At 58.8% G+C, this 14553-nt stretch overlaps 1 protein-coding gene and 1 non-coding gene across 4 annotated transcripts in view; both read right to left on the bottom strand.

The window, feature by feature from the left end:
• Nucleotides 1-468: 468 nt before the first annotated feature.
• NSD2 (nuclear receptor binding SET domain protein 2) overlaps nt 469-14553 on the bottom strand; it is a 76413-nt gene continuing 62328 nt past the window's right edge. For 2 of the 3 annotated variants that reach the window (XM_067734861.1, XM_067734860.1), the window contains exons 16-22: nt 14219-14322; nt 12609-12878; nt 11640-11756; nt 6106-6247; nt 5712-5818; nt 4737-4941; nt 3602-3959 (exon numbers count right to left, since the gene is read on the bottom strand). In XM_067734861.1, the coding sequence (XP_067590962.1) occupies nt 3706-3959; nt 4737-4941; nt 5712-5818; nt 6106-6247; nt 11640-11756; nt 12609-12878; nt 14219-14322 (1199 nt within the window). In that variant the 3' untranslated portion in view covers nt 3602-3705. Of the gene's footprint in view, nt 3960-4736; nt 4942-5711; nt 5819-6105; nt 6248-11639; nt 11757-12608; nt 12879-14218; nt 14323-14553 lie in introns of all 3 variants that reach the window. The other variant, XM_067734859.1, reaches the window with a different exon arrangement.
• LOC137224159 (small Cajal body-specific RNA 23) lies at nt 6354-6480 on the bottom strand. The gene has a single exon (XR_010943259.1). It is a non-coding gene; the product is annotated as a small Cajal body-specific RNA 23 (non-coding RNA).

The raw sequence follows: 14553 nt of genomic DNA, 5'->3' as shown, positions 1-14553 counted from the left end.
TGGGGTGGGTGACGTTGGGGTCAGCCCAGGGGTCACTCCTGGATGGTGCGGGCGTGGGGAGCACGTCAAAGGGGCCTGGGGCTCAACCACCTGCGGGGCTGAGAAGAGTCTGCAGCTTCCTCTCCCGACTCTGTCACCTTTAACGGGGGTTTGGGAACCAAATTATAACAGGAACAAAAGCCTTTTCCCCAAATCGGAACGACACGCACTATCTACGATACTTGTTATACGTCCAAGGCCACGTTGGCCTCTCCCCAGATGTCAGGGGACTGTGCCAGATGCTTCAGAGTGACGACTCAAAGTGACTGGCAGCGGGACTTGCCTGGTGCTTCCACTGCAGGGGGCGTAGGTTCCGTCCCTGGTCGGGGAACTGAGATCCCGCATGCGGCACAGCGCGACCAAAAAAAAAAAGAAAGAAGGGACTGGGGGAATGGAAGAGAGACCCAAACTTCAAAATGCAATTCCACATAAAGAAAAAAGCCTTTAAATTTTTTAATACAAAAATACTCATACACAATCTTCCAAACACAACTTCCGACCTTAAATCCTATTTCCCCGCAACCAGCAATTCTCAAATCTACATTTCAGTATCTTCCCCCAGAAGTGAATTTCAAGTTTTTTAAGTCTGTCAAAATTGGCGGTAGCACCTGGTACACCCCCCCAAAGGCGGAGCCTGGCCGCGTTCCGTGCGACGCTGAGACACCAGTAGGCACGTTGAGGTTTCTGTTTAATTTCACATCTCAACAGGGTGCGGTGGACACGACGCCTGCGGACACAGCACTTTACTCACTCATCAAACGCTCCACATCTCACAGGATCGAGAGTTCGGCAACTGACAGTCGTCTGTGTTACCTTTCATAAAAACAGGCTTATCTTTTCTTATTCCTGGACATAACGACAGTTCTAGAAGATGGCGCCGCACACACTGCAGTTTATGTGTCAAGGGAAACACTGGGAAGGCGCCGGGGCGCAGACCTGAGGGTGAGGCAGGGGGTCCCGAGCATTCTCGGAGGACGGGACCCGGGCGGGGGCGCCAGGCGGCCTCCCCGTGGTGCTCGCAGCTTAATCACCCGCTTTGGACGTGCGCCCACGACCCCCAACGGAGAGAAGCGTCCCCGTGTCCAGAGGCCCGCGCTGGCGTCGACACGACACACGAGGGGTCCTGGTCAGCTCCTGATGCTGAGGAATCCTGAGGTGTTTGGGCGGTTTTCATTGTGTTTCTGCTTCACATTAACGACGAAGGGCTGAAGCTGACGTTCAGGAAAGACCGACTCCCCCGAAGCAAGCTCCCCTCAGACTCGGAGCAAAGGCCTTGGCCCCGTCGGGAGGGCCCCTGCAGCCCCACTGCTCCTGCAATGCCTTGTGCTCAGATCCATAAACTGGTTTTCTGGAGATTCTCAGAGTTAGTGTTATTTGCTCATTAGTTTAACAGTTTTTGGAAAGAGGGCAACCATATCTAAAATAAGTTTTCCAGTATTTCCTTCAGAAAGGTTATAAAAGAATTTGGAAGTAATATCAAAGTGACTCAAAAATCACACAAAATTTTTACTACTGTCAAATACAAAAATAAGTTAATCTGCTCCCCAAAGTGCACTGCAAAACCAATTCTGATGTTCTGACTTAGGCAGAAGTCCCTCACCGGCAGGAAAGGGCGAGTGACGTCAGCCCACACCGAGGCCCCTGGCTCTGAAGGGCGGGGCTGCGCCCGCGGCCGCTGCGCTGGCACCAGGCCTCGGCGCCCCTCGTGCCCAGCCCCAGAGCGCGCAGGCGCCAGGTTCAGGGCCTAAGGAGCATGAATCTACGTCAATCCAGTATTTTCTTAAAAGACCATTTGAAAGAAACAAGAGTTCTGAACTGAACTACCCCACGGCCCCTGCGTCTCACCGAGCAGGCGCGTTTCCAGAGAACCGAGCCGCCCGTGGAAGCACCAGCTGAGGACACGGCTTGTTTTTCCTTTGGTCCTACGTCACTTGCCCCAGGGTCACCAGAGAAGGGCCAGCAGGACGGCCTCGGTCAGCCGACTCTCCTAGTCCGTGCCTGGGGAGGCCCGGGCGCCTCGCACCTGGAGCAGGTGCTTCCCCAGGGGTCCCGGCCTGGCCGAGACCGCCCCCTCCCCCCACAGCTCCCGTCGCAGGACCCCGGAGCAGTAGTGAACTTGGGTCCAAGTGTTGGTATATCCTGCAATTCTCCGAGGCGAAAACGGTAAGAGAGACCAACAGGAGACCTCCGTGGCAGTTTTCAAGAACAGTTGTGTAAACTTTTCTGCAGAGGAGAGATGCTCTCCTCAGGTTATTTTAAGAAGAAGAGGCTAGAAAAAAGCACCTGCTGCTGAGCGCCCCCTTCCCTCCCACCGCGAGTGGAGACAGGCAGGCACACGGGCTCCTGGCAGGGCGCTCCCAGCGTCCCGGGGTCCATGGGAACGCTGTGCTTCGCAGAAGCTTCTCCCTGCGTGGGGCTAACGGTCCATGGAAATCTCCCAGGGGACAGTGTCGGCCGGGCTGTTCCAAGGCTGGGTGCCCACGCCCGGCAGGCCGGCCCGAGTCCCAGGACAAGTGCTCCTCCTCCGAGGGGCCCTGGCCGAGGGCGTCTGCCCAGCGCGGCTCAGGCTTCCCGGGAACAGGCCCACAGCACGCGTGCAGTCACTTGGGGTGACGATGCGCCTGAACTCGCTCTTTCCTCAGCCCGGGAGGAGCGCCTGGACGCACACGTCCCCCCCGAGCTCCGCGTCCCGGGGTGTGTGTGGGAGGGGCACGCAGCAGTGCCCTGCTGCGCGACCGTCGCCCGAGACGCCACCGGGCAGAGCGCCGGACAAACCGTTCCCCTAAGTGGCCGCGTCACACAGCTCAGCGGGTCACACACGCATCAGTAAACACGCATTTCAGTCGGTGGTAATTTGTGAAACAAGTTTAGCAAAAATATATTGAGAATAAAAGCCAGAAACTGGTAAAGAAAAGCCACCCGAAAAAATGTACAAACTCTTCCCCCAAGTGATGAGACCCTCCGGGGAGGCTGCCCCACGTGAGCCTGTGCTTTAAAGGCCGACGTGGCAGCAGCGCTTGCTTCAAGTCCACGGAGAGAAACACGACAGGGGAGATCCCACAACAACACTACGCTAGTCACCGTCCTGGGGCCGGCTCCTCACTAGGATGGAAGAGAAGCATTCTGAGGAAAAACTTCACATTAGTACAAAAAAGAAATCATACAGCTGTTTCATAAGAGCAGAATCATGGTTCCCAGGGCACCCGGGGTCTTGAGTCCTTGCCCAGGCCCCACCCTGGTCTCCTCTCCTGAGTGATGGCAACGGGGAAGCAGGCTGGGTGACGTTGTCAAGATTAAAAGAGGTAAGAGTGATCCTCCGAAAAAATACTACTCTCTACATCTCAGGGGAGATAAAAGCATTTCGTATGCCAATTACTTTTCCGTTGTAACTTTAACCTAGCAAAGTAGAGCGGGAGGGCACCTTGACGTTCTGAGATTCAAGTGTAGCTGTAATGCTGTGTCGTCAGGCTTGTCTGTCCTGGGGCGTCCGCACCTCGCGGCTGGAACCACGCGGCTTGGACGGTCAGTGCGGCGCAGCGGGCGCTGCTGGGATGGCTCAGTGACGGGAGGCGCCCCCTCCCGAGGAGGCCTGTGCGTGCGTCCCCTCTGCGCACAGGGCGGGCCGGCCACGCGGGGCCCCCGATCTCACCCCGCCCCGGCCTGGCGCTATTTGCCCTCCGTGACCCTCCGCCAGCACCTCCTCTTCTTCCTCCTCCCCTTGGACTTGGGTTCCGGGCAGGGCTGCTCGGCCGGCTCTGCCCGCAAGTCGTGCTCGCCGCAGTATGGCCGCCCGTCCTGGGTGGAGCTGAAGGCTGCCCCGTCCTGGTGTTCCTTGCAAAACGAATTGGGGCAAAAGTGGCAAAATGAAGTGGAAGGTTTCCCACACACGTCACAGTGATGCCAAGGACATTCCCACTTCCCTGCAACGAAACAAAGTATCACCAGACAGAAGAGAGGAATGGCAGCTTGTAACACTGTAACATTTCCATGGTTGAAAACTAACTTTAAAACTCAGTCTAAAAAAAAAAAAAAAAAAAAAAACTCAGTCTAGTCAGATGAACACAAACTAAACCAAGACAGCGCTTTCCAGGCAAGCGTCGAAAGGTACAGAGAAGCTAAAGCTGGTGCTCAGAGGCCTGGGGCCGGAGGGCAGCGAGCAGGCCCCACCTCCGAGCCCAGATGGCCCAGCGGCACCGGCGGCCCTGCCGCCCGGCTGCTGTCCGGCGACGGGTGTGCAGCCGGGCCGGGTGTTTCGGGGGCCCCGATCTCTCTGGGGTCCGCCTGCAAAGGCTCTTAGCGTGGTCTGGGGAGACCGGCACGCCCGCCGTGAGCCTCTCTGCCGCCCGCCTGCTGGCCCTGCTGCATCATCTCGTGCCACACACAGTGTTTGTTTCACGGTCAAACACATTTGACGTCTCCTTTTCTAGCTTTGCCGCTTCCGTCTCCGGGTGAGGGCCTCTCGGCTTCCCTCCCGAGGTGACATGGCCGCTCTGTGCACGCCGGAGCCCATCATCTCTCTGAAGGGCAGACTCCAGCCCCAGCCCCACCCCCTCCCCGTCTTCCCAGCTGAGACCCAGGGGTGCGGGGCCCCTCGCTCCCAAGCAGCTCCTCCCGGCACCTTCCTTCCCCCAGCCCCTGCCGGCCCCCAAGGGCTGCGCCGGGTGGTCTGGCCTCGGCTGCCCGGGCTGGGGACCCACCGAAGGGCCGCTTGCCCAGGCCCAGGCAGGGCAGGTGGTAGGCCTTGGTACAGGACTTGCGGTCGCACAGCACCAGCTGCCCGCCGTCACCGCAGCGGAAGCACTCGTCCTCAGACGGCTTCTTCCCTTCGCCTTTCGTTCGACGCCTCCTGGTTTTTTTCTTGGTCTTTTTGCCCTTTTCCTCCGAGGAAAGGGATGCTGAGGTCTAGAATGAAGAAATAAATGCAGTTCACTCAAGGGAACTGCGCACACTGAGGCCAGCTGTCCCGAGGGGTCACCAGGGCCAAGGTCAAGGTCGGGAGCGCCAGGGACCCCTGAGGATGGTCTCACAGGAGAAGAGTGGGGGTCTGCAGCCGACAGGGAAAATGCAGGGGCCCGACCTGTTCCCATTTACTGCCTGTAGGAAACAACACAGGCCGCTGGCCGCAGCGCCGCTCAGCGGGCATGCGGCCCAGGGCAGGCTCTTTCCCCACGCGGCGCGTCTTTTGAGAACAGATGAGAAAAGCCAGGTGAAGCGGCAGGCCCGCTGTGGACATCCCACCTCTGGGCCTGGATGCCTGCGGCCGTCCAGAGGCTTCAGGCCCGCGTTTTACCCAGCACAGGGAAGGGGCTAAGTGTGCTGAGTGGAGCCGTGTCCCCCCACCCCCACCCCGCCCCAAAGCCATGTCCTTCCTGGAAGCTCAAATGTGACCTTGCTTGGAAGTAGGGTCGCTGCAGATGTAAAGCAGCGGGCCCTAACCCTGCACAACCAACCGGCGTCCTTGTGAAAGAGGGAAGGAGACGCGGAAACAGACACGCAGGCAGAACGCCACGTGCCGCCAGGCGCGCACGGAGGCTCTCACTTTGGATTCCCGGCTCCAGGCCGTGAAGCCCCAGCACGCTGTGGCCTCTGCAGGGGCAGCCACCGAGTCTGGCGCCTGGCCTCCCCTGCCGTCCTCGCCCCGCCCGGCAGACTCCGCTCCCGCCACCGCTCACCTTGGGCCTGTCCCCGAGGAACCCGCTGCAGTTGGAGGCCCCGCACCGACAGACTGTTTTCTCGTTGCCCAGACAGTCGAGGTTGTAGTTGAAGGTCAACTCTGTCCCTGGGTGAGGGAGACAAGCCACACTGGGACACTGCCCTTCTCCCGACCCTGCCAAGAAGCCTGCATCAGGTCTACGAGCCCTGCGCCTGTCAGCGCACCTGTACTGTCCCCGCACGGCTTTCGATTCCACGCTGCAAGGTGCACGTTCCAAACAAAACACAACTTCCAAATCGCCAGCCGCCCGCCCTCCCCGAGCCCGGCGGTCCGGCCACACACAGCATCGGACAAGGGCCCTCCACCTGCCCGCTCGGCTGGGAGCCCCACGGGGAGCCCCGGAGGCACGGTACCTGCAGGAATGTCACACACGGCAAACAGGCCCACGCGCGTGTCACCGTTCACTGTCCACTTGAGGGTCTCGCAGTTGGGCTGGCAGCTGTGATTCATGAACCGGGAGTAGTTTCCTTTGGGGCCGGCGTCGATTATACGGTCCTGTAAGGCACAACTCAAGTTTCAAGCAGCATCTACACACGTGGGCAACTCTCAGCCATCACGTTCTCATTCAAAGGGAATCGTCACCGTCGTGCTGGACACCTGGTGTTGCACTGAGAACCGTGGTCTCCCAGGTCCACTCAGATGGGACACCCCCAAACCAGTCCTGTTTCTCTTGCTCACGGAGGGCAGGCAGGTCACACCACACGGAGGGACCGAGCGCTGGTGAGCGGGGGACAGTGAGCCGAGCTCCCCGACGTCGGACGGCAAGTGAGGGAGCCGGACACCAACAGCCTGACAGAGGACAGGACTGACCGCTTACGACACAAACCAGCCAGCAAGTCGAGACAGCCCAGCGGTGGAGGAAACAAGGAGAACGTCCTGAGGCCGTGAGGCCACGCTGGCTGATGGGAGGGGGGCCAACCCCTGCGGCAGCAGCAGTCTTGAGACGCACCCGGGCAAAAGCGATGAGGGTCCCGCCTTCATGCTCCCGGGACTCGACCCCCCGAAAGGCAAGCGCCTCTGTGTACACAGAGATGTACTCCTACTGTGGCAAAACCCAGACGATGCACTCGCCCGGCATCAGGGAGCGGTGACCTCGCCTTCCTCACCCTAAGGGTCTCTCATCGACCGCGCGACTGCAAGGGACGGGAGAAAGACGTACCGGAGGCGGGAGGGCACTTAAAACTAGGCCACAAAAAGCATCACGGTCACGCGGTAACGCCACACGGGGTCTGTGAGTGGGGGACAGGACGTGTGCACAGGCACCCCAGGAGCGTGGCATTGAGACGCCTGCCAGGCCCCCCTGCCCTGGACGGGCGGCCCCGGGAGGGGGCCTCAGCCACACGCTCACACCCGGACGCTAGCTGCTCCTCTGAAGGTGGACACATCTCAGAAGCACGTGCTCCTGCCTCACTGAAAGGAACCGCCGAACCTGCTCTGAGCAGCTGCCTCGGCTCCTCAGGGCCGGGATGCTGGTGCCCAGCCGTCCTCTACTGACGAGCCTGCCGCTGCTTCCCGTTTCCGCTGTCCCACTGCTGCGGCCACGGGCTCTCCGCACGGCTGCTTCTCTTTGTAGTTGGTGCTAAGTCCATGCTGATTCTCTGCCTAGGGCCTCTCGCTCCAAGGCGTGGATCCTCACTTGGCTGTCTCCTGTGCCTCCCTGAATTGTGGCTCTGGGGGGTGGCTGCGCTGTTATTTGGGGCACACCCTGCAGGATGCATCCTGGTCCCTGGCGGCGCTCTTGACGTTAAAAGGCCTTCCTCTGTCTCACTGAATGCGCTGGGGCCCAAATTTTGCCTTGTCTGAGAACAATTCTTTTTTAATTTGACTCCACCTGACACACTTTTGTGCACAATTTTATTTTCAACTTTCAGGATCCCTCTGTTTCTTAGATACAGCAGAGAAACAGGCTTCGCTTTATGAACCAATCTGGAAATCTTTTAATAGATGAGTTAATCCCACTCCCTTTTACAAATATGACTCACATGTTGGGCACAATTCTATCAATCTAATTTGCTTGTTTATTTGGGTTTTAAGCCTTTTGCTATGAAGTAATGGGGTTTTTTAATTACTGATTTTCCTGTTATGTTGGGAACTTTATTTTCCCTGCTGGCTGTCCTTTATCGAGGGCATCTTTGCCTGCATACGGCGCCCGCAAACTCCTCTTGCAGTGGTCTCCCCTGACCCACCTCCATCCTTACAACCCAGTTTTCCGCGGCATTCTTACCTTGATACTTAAAAATGCTGAAAGCTACTCCTACTTGTCGTACCAGCTGACGCTCAGGCATCAGCATCAGAGGTGAGTTTACCTCACTCTCTGGCCTCCCCTGTTGCTGTCGGGAGTCACAGTTCGGCACAAGTTCCCGATACCTGTACCACCACCAGTCGCTTTGCGGGGGTCGCCGAGAACCCATCCTTCAGCAGCTTCCCCCAAAGGACCGGTGCCCTCAGCTCCCGTGTCCACACCTGTCACTCTGACATCTACGTCTACAGAACCAGTCGGCTGGAGAGAAAGTCTCCAGTTCACTCTTTCCTTGAAAACCTTATCAGTGCTCCTCTGTGCTCAGGCGCTGGATTCTGCCACGAGAAGCCTCGAGACGGCCTCACTGTCTTCCCCTTACAAGGAACTCAGTTTTTTGGCCGAGCTGGCCAAAGGGTTCCTTGCTATGTCCAGTAACCTTAATGAGGTATTTACCACGTCGACCACTTTGGATGGACTGCCCCTGAAACACAGGGTATTCCTTCAATACCTAGACTCCCGTCACGCAGAGAGACCCTCCGCGGCCTGTCCCCCGGCCACGCTTTCTTTCTAACCTTCCTCTCTTTCCGCCGTGCCGTGTCCATCCTGCGTCTGCTCAGGTGCCGCTCCAGGGGTTTAAGCTTCAGAGATGCTCTGGCTGCGGCTCGTTTCACTCTCAGTCTCCGGGTTCGAGGTCCAGCTCAGCTTGCTAAGTGGCCGTCTCTAACCCCTTGTGCTTCAGAAGTGCACGCCGACTGCTGGGGCACGATGTCCCCAGCTCTGGCCGTGTCTCCCCGGCCGCAGGGAGCTTCTGCTGCTCTTTGTTGACAGATCCTCTCGAAACGTGCTGGGGCTCCTGGAGCAGCTGCTGGCTGCATTCTGGGTGCCCTGTCTCTGGGCTCCCTGCTCTGTGGCCACCTGATGGCCCACAGCTCCCCAGGCTCTAGAGCCTTAGGCCCCCTCTCTGCCTCACAGAAAGCTGCCGTACTTTGGAAGACGGTCCTTCCGAGGCCTGTCACCACAGGTCCCCACCCACCCCTCTTTCTCTGAGGCCCCCTTCTGAGACCGCTGGATATACGTCTACTAGTTCATCCTCTTGTGCGACTGTCAGCAGTAAGGAGGCGAGTCGGGACCGCTCAGTTCTGCTGGGAGCAGGCACCTCGGGGGCGGGGGGGGCCTAGAGGCGTCAACTCTGCAGCACCTCAGCCTCCGAGTCCCCTGCTCTCAGACAGCGTCTTCCATCTGCTCGTGGGTGACGAGGTCCTTAGTTTCACTGAAGATGTACTTGGTGTATCTTTTTGTTGCTGCTTTGGAATTGAGCACCGCCATCTTCTACCAAGATCCTACGTATAGATTTTTTAATTTCATTTTTATAGATTAAGGGGTTTTTTGGCAGCGCCTTGTGGGATCTTAGTTCCTCGACCAGGGATCGAACCAGGGCCCTGGGCAGTGAGAGCTGAGTCCTAACCATGGGACTGCCAGGGAACTCCCTACCCCGTGTTTTCTGATTACTATCTTTTCTCCTTTTTTCCTCCCTCCTCCCTCACTTTCTATTGACGGACACTTTTCTTCATGCACTTTCCCACTCTCTCACAAGGTGGAAGTTACACTCTCCATTTCTACTCATTCAGTCATTTCCTGCGTATGCCTGACAAAGCACGAGTTAGTGAAGCCTCCCCTCCATCCACAGCAAACACGCAGCTCCCACTGGCCTCGCCTCTCTTCTGACGCCCTCTGTGACGCCATCCCGGCCCCGCTGCCCCGCATTCACCAGCACTCAGCACCTGTGACAGCCACACCCGCACGCGTGCCACCTCTTGTCCACCATCCTTCTCGCGCCTCACACGTAACTTCTGAAGCCCCTGAAGAACCTCCTTTACTATCTCCTCCGCCACGTGACGCTGATGGTCAGCTCGCTTGGTCCCGGCCCGGAGGGTGCGAGGCGCAGGGCCCAGGGATTTTCTCCCTGAGGAGTAGAAGTGTTCCTGGTTTCCATCATACTAGGAGGAGGCTGGCCATCTGCCTGTGGTTCCCTGGAACACACTCCGTCTTTTTTTTCTCGGTTGTCTTTTTCTTTTGTTTTGGCTGCACTGTGCGACTTGTAAGACCTCAGTTCCTCGACCAGGGATCGAAGCTGGGCCCTCAGCTGTGGAGGCGCCGGGTCCTAACCACTGGGCCCCCGGGGAGTCCCTCTGTTGCCCTTCATCCTTGTGGTGTGCGGCGTCTCACAGGCGTTTTGTTTAAGCAGCACGCCTAGGTATGGATTTCTAACAGCATGCCTAGGTATGGGTTTATTTTTATCTGTCCTGCCCAAAACTTGTTCAGCTTCAGCCATGGAATGATCCGTGTCACAGAGGTTCCATAAATTCTTTCTCCGTCCCGCCTCTCCCCCAGGTCTCCCTTCCGTCTTCCTTCTGGAACATCTACTGAGCGTCTGTCTTCCCGTCTCTCGGCCTCTTTCTCCAGCCTCATCCCTCCATGTTCCCGTGCCGCGCGTCCAGACGGATTCGCAGAAGCTCCTTCTGCTGCAGTCACTTCCCTGCTGCGGTCTAACTTTTCTTAACCCGTCCACTGGGTTACTTTCAATGACTATATGTTAACTCCCAGTTTTAACTGTTGGTTCACATCTGCCTGATTCATCCCTCAGTGTCTTGTTCCCGTGTCTCTAAACCTCCTTTTATGGCTTTAACCATCTGTAACGTGTTGATTTAATCCTTTCTTTCAGATTTAATCTCACCCCTCAGATTCTCACCGACGCTGAGCCTTCTATGTGAGGTCTGCTCGCGGAGGTCCTGCTCTGTTGCTCTTGTACCGTGTAGGGAGGTGCGGCTTCTTTTACTCTTGCAGGAAATGGATGAGGGATGCATTGTTTCAACGTCTCACGCGTCGTGGAATTTATCTCGGCTTCAGCCAGGTGCCCTCGGTGAATCGTCATTTCAAGGACTAATTTGTATGTTAAGTGACAACCTGGCATTTTCCACAACATGTAAGTAGTTCAAACTTAGACGCCTAAACACAGGAAGGCACAGGCCTAGGGTTCCCATTGCTAATCAAATAACCCCCCTCACCGCCACCACCCAAAAATGAGGGCGGATGGCAGAGGGTACATAAACTCGCCACCTCCTGGGGTTGTGTCTCCTTGGAGCGACCAGAAGGGGCCTGTCAGCTGGGCACCCAGTGTCCCGGACGTGCCCATTCTTCTCCACCCGCACGTGCTGACAGATCGTCTTACCCACCTGCTGAGAACGCTGACAAATGTTCACAAACCTGGGCTTCAGACACCTAACAAGCAGCCCAGAAGACCACTATGTACCTGGAAGGATGTGCAATTCCCCTAACCATGCTCTTCTCTGACCCTGGGAAAGACTGTTCAGTGTACCCGTCACGCATCAGAGGGACACGTGACGCTCCAGGAAGTCCCACGCCGAGAGCCGGTCACCCTGGCCCTCAGGCGGTGGCCAGAAGACACTGCGCTTGAGACAAGCACAGGTGCCTGAAACACACCTACGCAGACGACGTGACAGCGTCACCTGGTGTGCAGTCCGACGCCGCAGGAAGCCCCGTGCGGACAGACACGGGCCCCGAGGACGCAGCGCGTTACCTTGTCTATGGTGAGCAACAGACACGGGCCCTGAGGACGCAGCGCGTTACCTTGTCTATGGTGAGCATGTAGAAGTGGGTGATGTCGTTCTCGTGTGCGCGTCGGATCCTTGCCATGCACTCCTCCTCGTCGATGAGCTCCCCCACGTACTCATTCACAAACTCTCCCTGGAAACCAGAAGAGTGCGCTGCTGATGACCAACGGCCCGGCCGCGCCTCAGCACTGGGGCCCAGAGCCCACGCCAGGAGCAGGCGTCGGGCAGGGGGCTCGCCAGGTCCCTGGACGTTACGGCCAAGTCGGGCAATTCTACGCCTGTCTCGTGGAGGCTGTCACTGAAGCCTGTACCTGAGCCTTCTTCTGGAAGCAGCAACACGCTAACCCTTGCTTCCCAGCACTCCCGTGTCTTGGGGGCGCTTGTAACCGTCAGCCCCCAGCTCCCACAGAAGCCGCCCTCACCGCTCGACCTCCCCAGCAGAGACAGAGCAGGCGTGGAAACACTCCCACAAGCTCTCCTGCCGGAGCCTGGATGAACCAGCCGGCAAGGCAGGTGCAGGAACAGGGCTGCTGGGATCAGCCGAGCGCAGTCCCGGGTCTGAGGCTGCCGCGCTCGCTCGCTGCAACAAGCACGCATCCCGCCATCCAGCCCGCAAGCGGAGACAGGCTGTGCGTGGTCCCTGTCACCTTCCGACAACCTGGTCCCACACTGTCCCAGGACGGCCCCCATGGGAGCTGCGTCCACGACGCTCTGCTTGGCGACCCTCCTGGCTGCCCTTCTAAGCAAACCTTTCCCTTCCCCACGGCAGCCGTCAGAGTTCTGACTGAGGGCACGTTTCAAGGAATTTAAGGGTTTCACTCTGATAGATATCTTTCATGGAATGTTTTACAATCCTCAGTTGTAACAACTCAAAAACCGTTTTCGAAATACTGTCCTCACATGAGTGCAAGAGCACCACGGGCAAAGCCAAGTCCGAGGAAGCGGCGAGCGAGCCCTGGGGACGGACACGCGCGCGCACACACACCTTCCTGATGTCCCTCTTGGCCACCAGGCCCCAGCCTTTGCCGTCCGTCTTGATGATCTTGGTCTCGGGGTACTGGCGCTTGGTGAAGCACTGGTTCTGGCAGAACTCGCCCGCGGGGCACACCTGCGGGTGGCACTCGAACATCAGCATGCGGTTCAGACACTCCGAGTCGGAGCCGCAGGGGTTCTCGTCGGTGGGCTTGCAGTTGCACTTGGGGATCTCGGAGATGTCCGCCGTGTGGATCTGCACTTTCCCGTAAGGCTTGTTCACCTGCAGGCGAGAGCCGGCGCCTCAGCCCACTCGCCCCCGAGTGCTTCCAGAGTCCCGGCTGCCGCGCCTGCCCCACCCACCCAAGCCTCCCGGCGGCCTTTCAGACTCAGGCCAAGTGGGGACGCGGCCGGGAGGCAGGCGGAGGCGGGCCCAGCCCTGCCCTGGGAGCTTCGCGAGGTGGGCTGCAGGGCAGTCCCCCCAACACCCCGTGCTGGCTCATCTTAGCACTGTGTTCTTCGTTCATCCGAGAGCCAGGCCGTGGTCGGAGGAGAGAGAACCGCGTGGGACCGCTCAGTGATGCGGGGCACCCAGCCAACACCACGAGACCTGATCCCCTCGCAGACCCCCTCACCCAGCGCACAGAGGCGCCCAAGGAGGCGGGCACACGGCGGCCCCGCCCTCGTCAACGCACAGCTCCTTGTTAAGAAACCAGAGCAAACGATAAAGCAGCAGCGAGAATTGAAAAGAAACTAAAGCAGAGATGAGCAGCTCCGGGGAAACCGTGGTGAGAGACGCCCTCTTCCCCCCTGGGGGAGAGACTGCAGTGATGCCAGCGCGTTGGGGGAAAATCCGGAATAGGCCTCAGGAGTCCCAGTTTCATGCTCTCTGACCCAGTAATTGCATGGCTGGGAACTCATCCCAAAGACAAGACTAAACACACATTAGTAGAGGGAATGCTTCCTTCACACAGACATTGACTGCAGTCCAGATTGTAGGAGCAAAGACTGAGCCCCTGAGCTGCCAGAAGTTGGCCAGCACGCGTCGAGAGGCCGCGGGGCCCCGGGCAACAGGGTGCGGGTGCACTGGCTTGCCAAGCGTGGTCGGCTGCGGGGCTCCAGGCCCACGCACTGGGGAACACGGCCCCTGCCCTCCCTCCTGCGCTCCCCACACCCCGAGGCGGAAGGGCGCTCTATCAGGGGCTCCGGCCGCGCACTGGCCTGGGGGGGCCACCGCTCCTCTGAGCCTGTCTGCGGCACTTGGTGACGGCGTACGTGGTCTGGGAGGTCGGCCTGTCCCTCTGCCCCTCCTGCCTCAGGCAGCCTGGCCAGGACTGTAGTTCTAGCCCCCGCTGACCAGCAGGCTGAGCCTCACCCGGAGGCAAAGCAGAGACCGCCTGGGCAGAGACCCCTGCCCACACCCCGTGCCCCCGTGTGGCAAAGGACACGCCGGGTGGCGACGGCATCTTCTCCCCGCCTAGGACGCCTCGTGCAGCTGTCCTGGGCACAGACCCTCGCTTGTGGCCAGCCTCCTGGCCGCCGAGCCCAGCCTGGGGAGGAAGAGTCCGCGGGCCTGAGAGCGACTCACCCCCACCCCCGCCCCAGCGCCGCCAGGATGGTCACCTTGATGTGCTTGTAGGGTGGGGGCCTGCGCGCGCTCTCCTGCGTTTCCCGGGCTTCCCTTTGAAGCTTGATTTCACGGAAACGAGCTTCGGCTTCTTGCAGTGCTAAAAAGTCAACAATGTGTGAGTGAAAGATTTTAGCAAATCAACACATCCGCCCTTTACGCTCTGCATTTTAACGGTTTAGTCTAAACTTCCATCTCACTGCTAAGTGTTGTCTGCGGTTTCCTTAAGACCAGAGGTGGGCCGCACGGCATCCACACAGACGGGAGCTCGGGGACGCCTGCTGGCTAGAGAACCCGGGGGCAGCTCGGTGGGGCCTCTCGGCGAGGGAGC

This window comes from Pseudorca crassidens, chromosome 4 (assembly GCF_039906515.1).
Source record: "Pseudorca crassidens isolate mPseCra1 chromosome 4, mPseCra1.hap1, whole genome shotgun sequence".
Classification (NCBI taxonomy): Eukaryota; Metazoa; Chordata; class Mammalia; order Artiodactyla; family Delphinidae; genus Pseudorca; species Pseudorca crassidens.
Note: the sequence above shows the minus strand (reverse complement) of the source record. Positions and strands in the feature narration are given on the sequence as shown.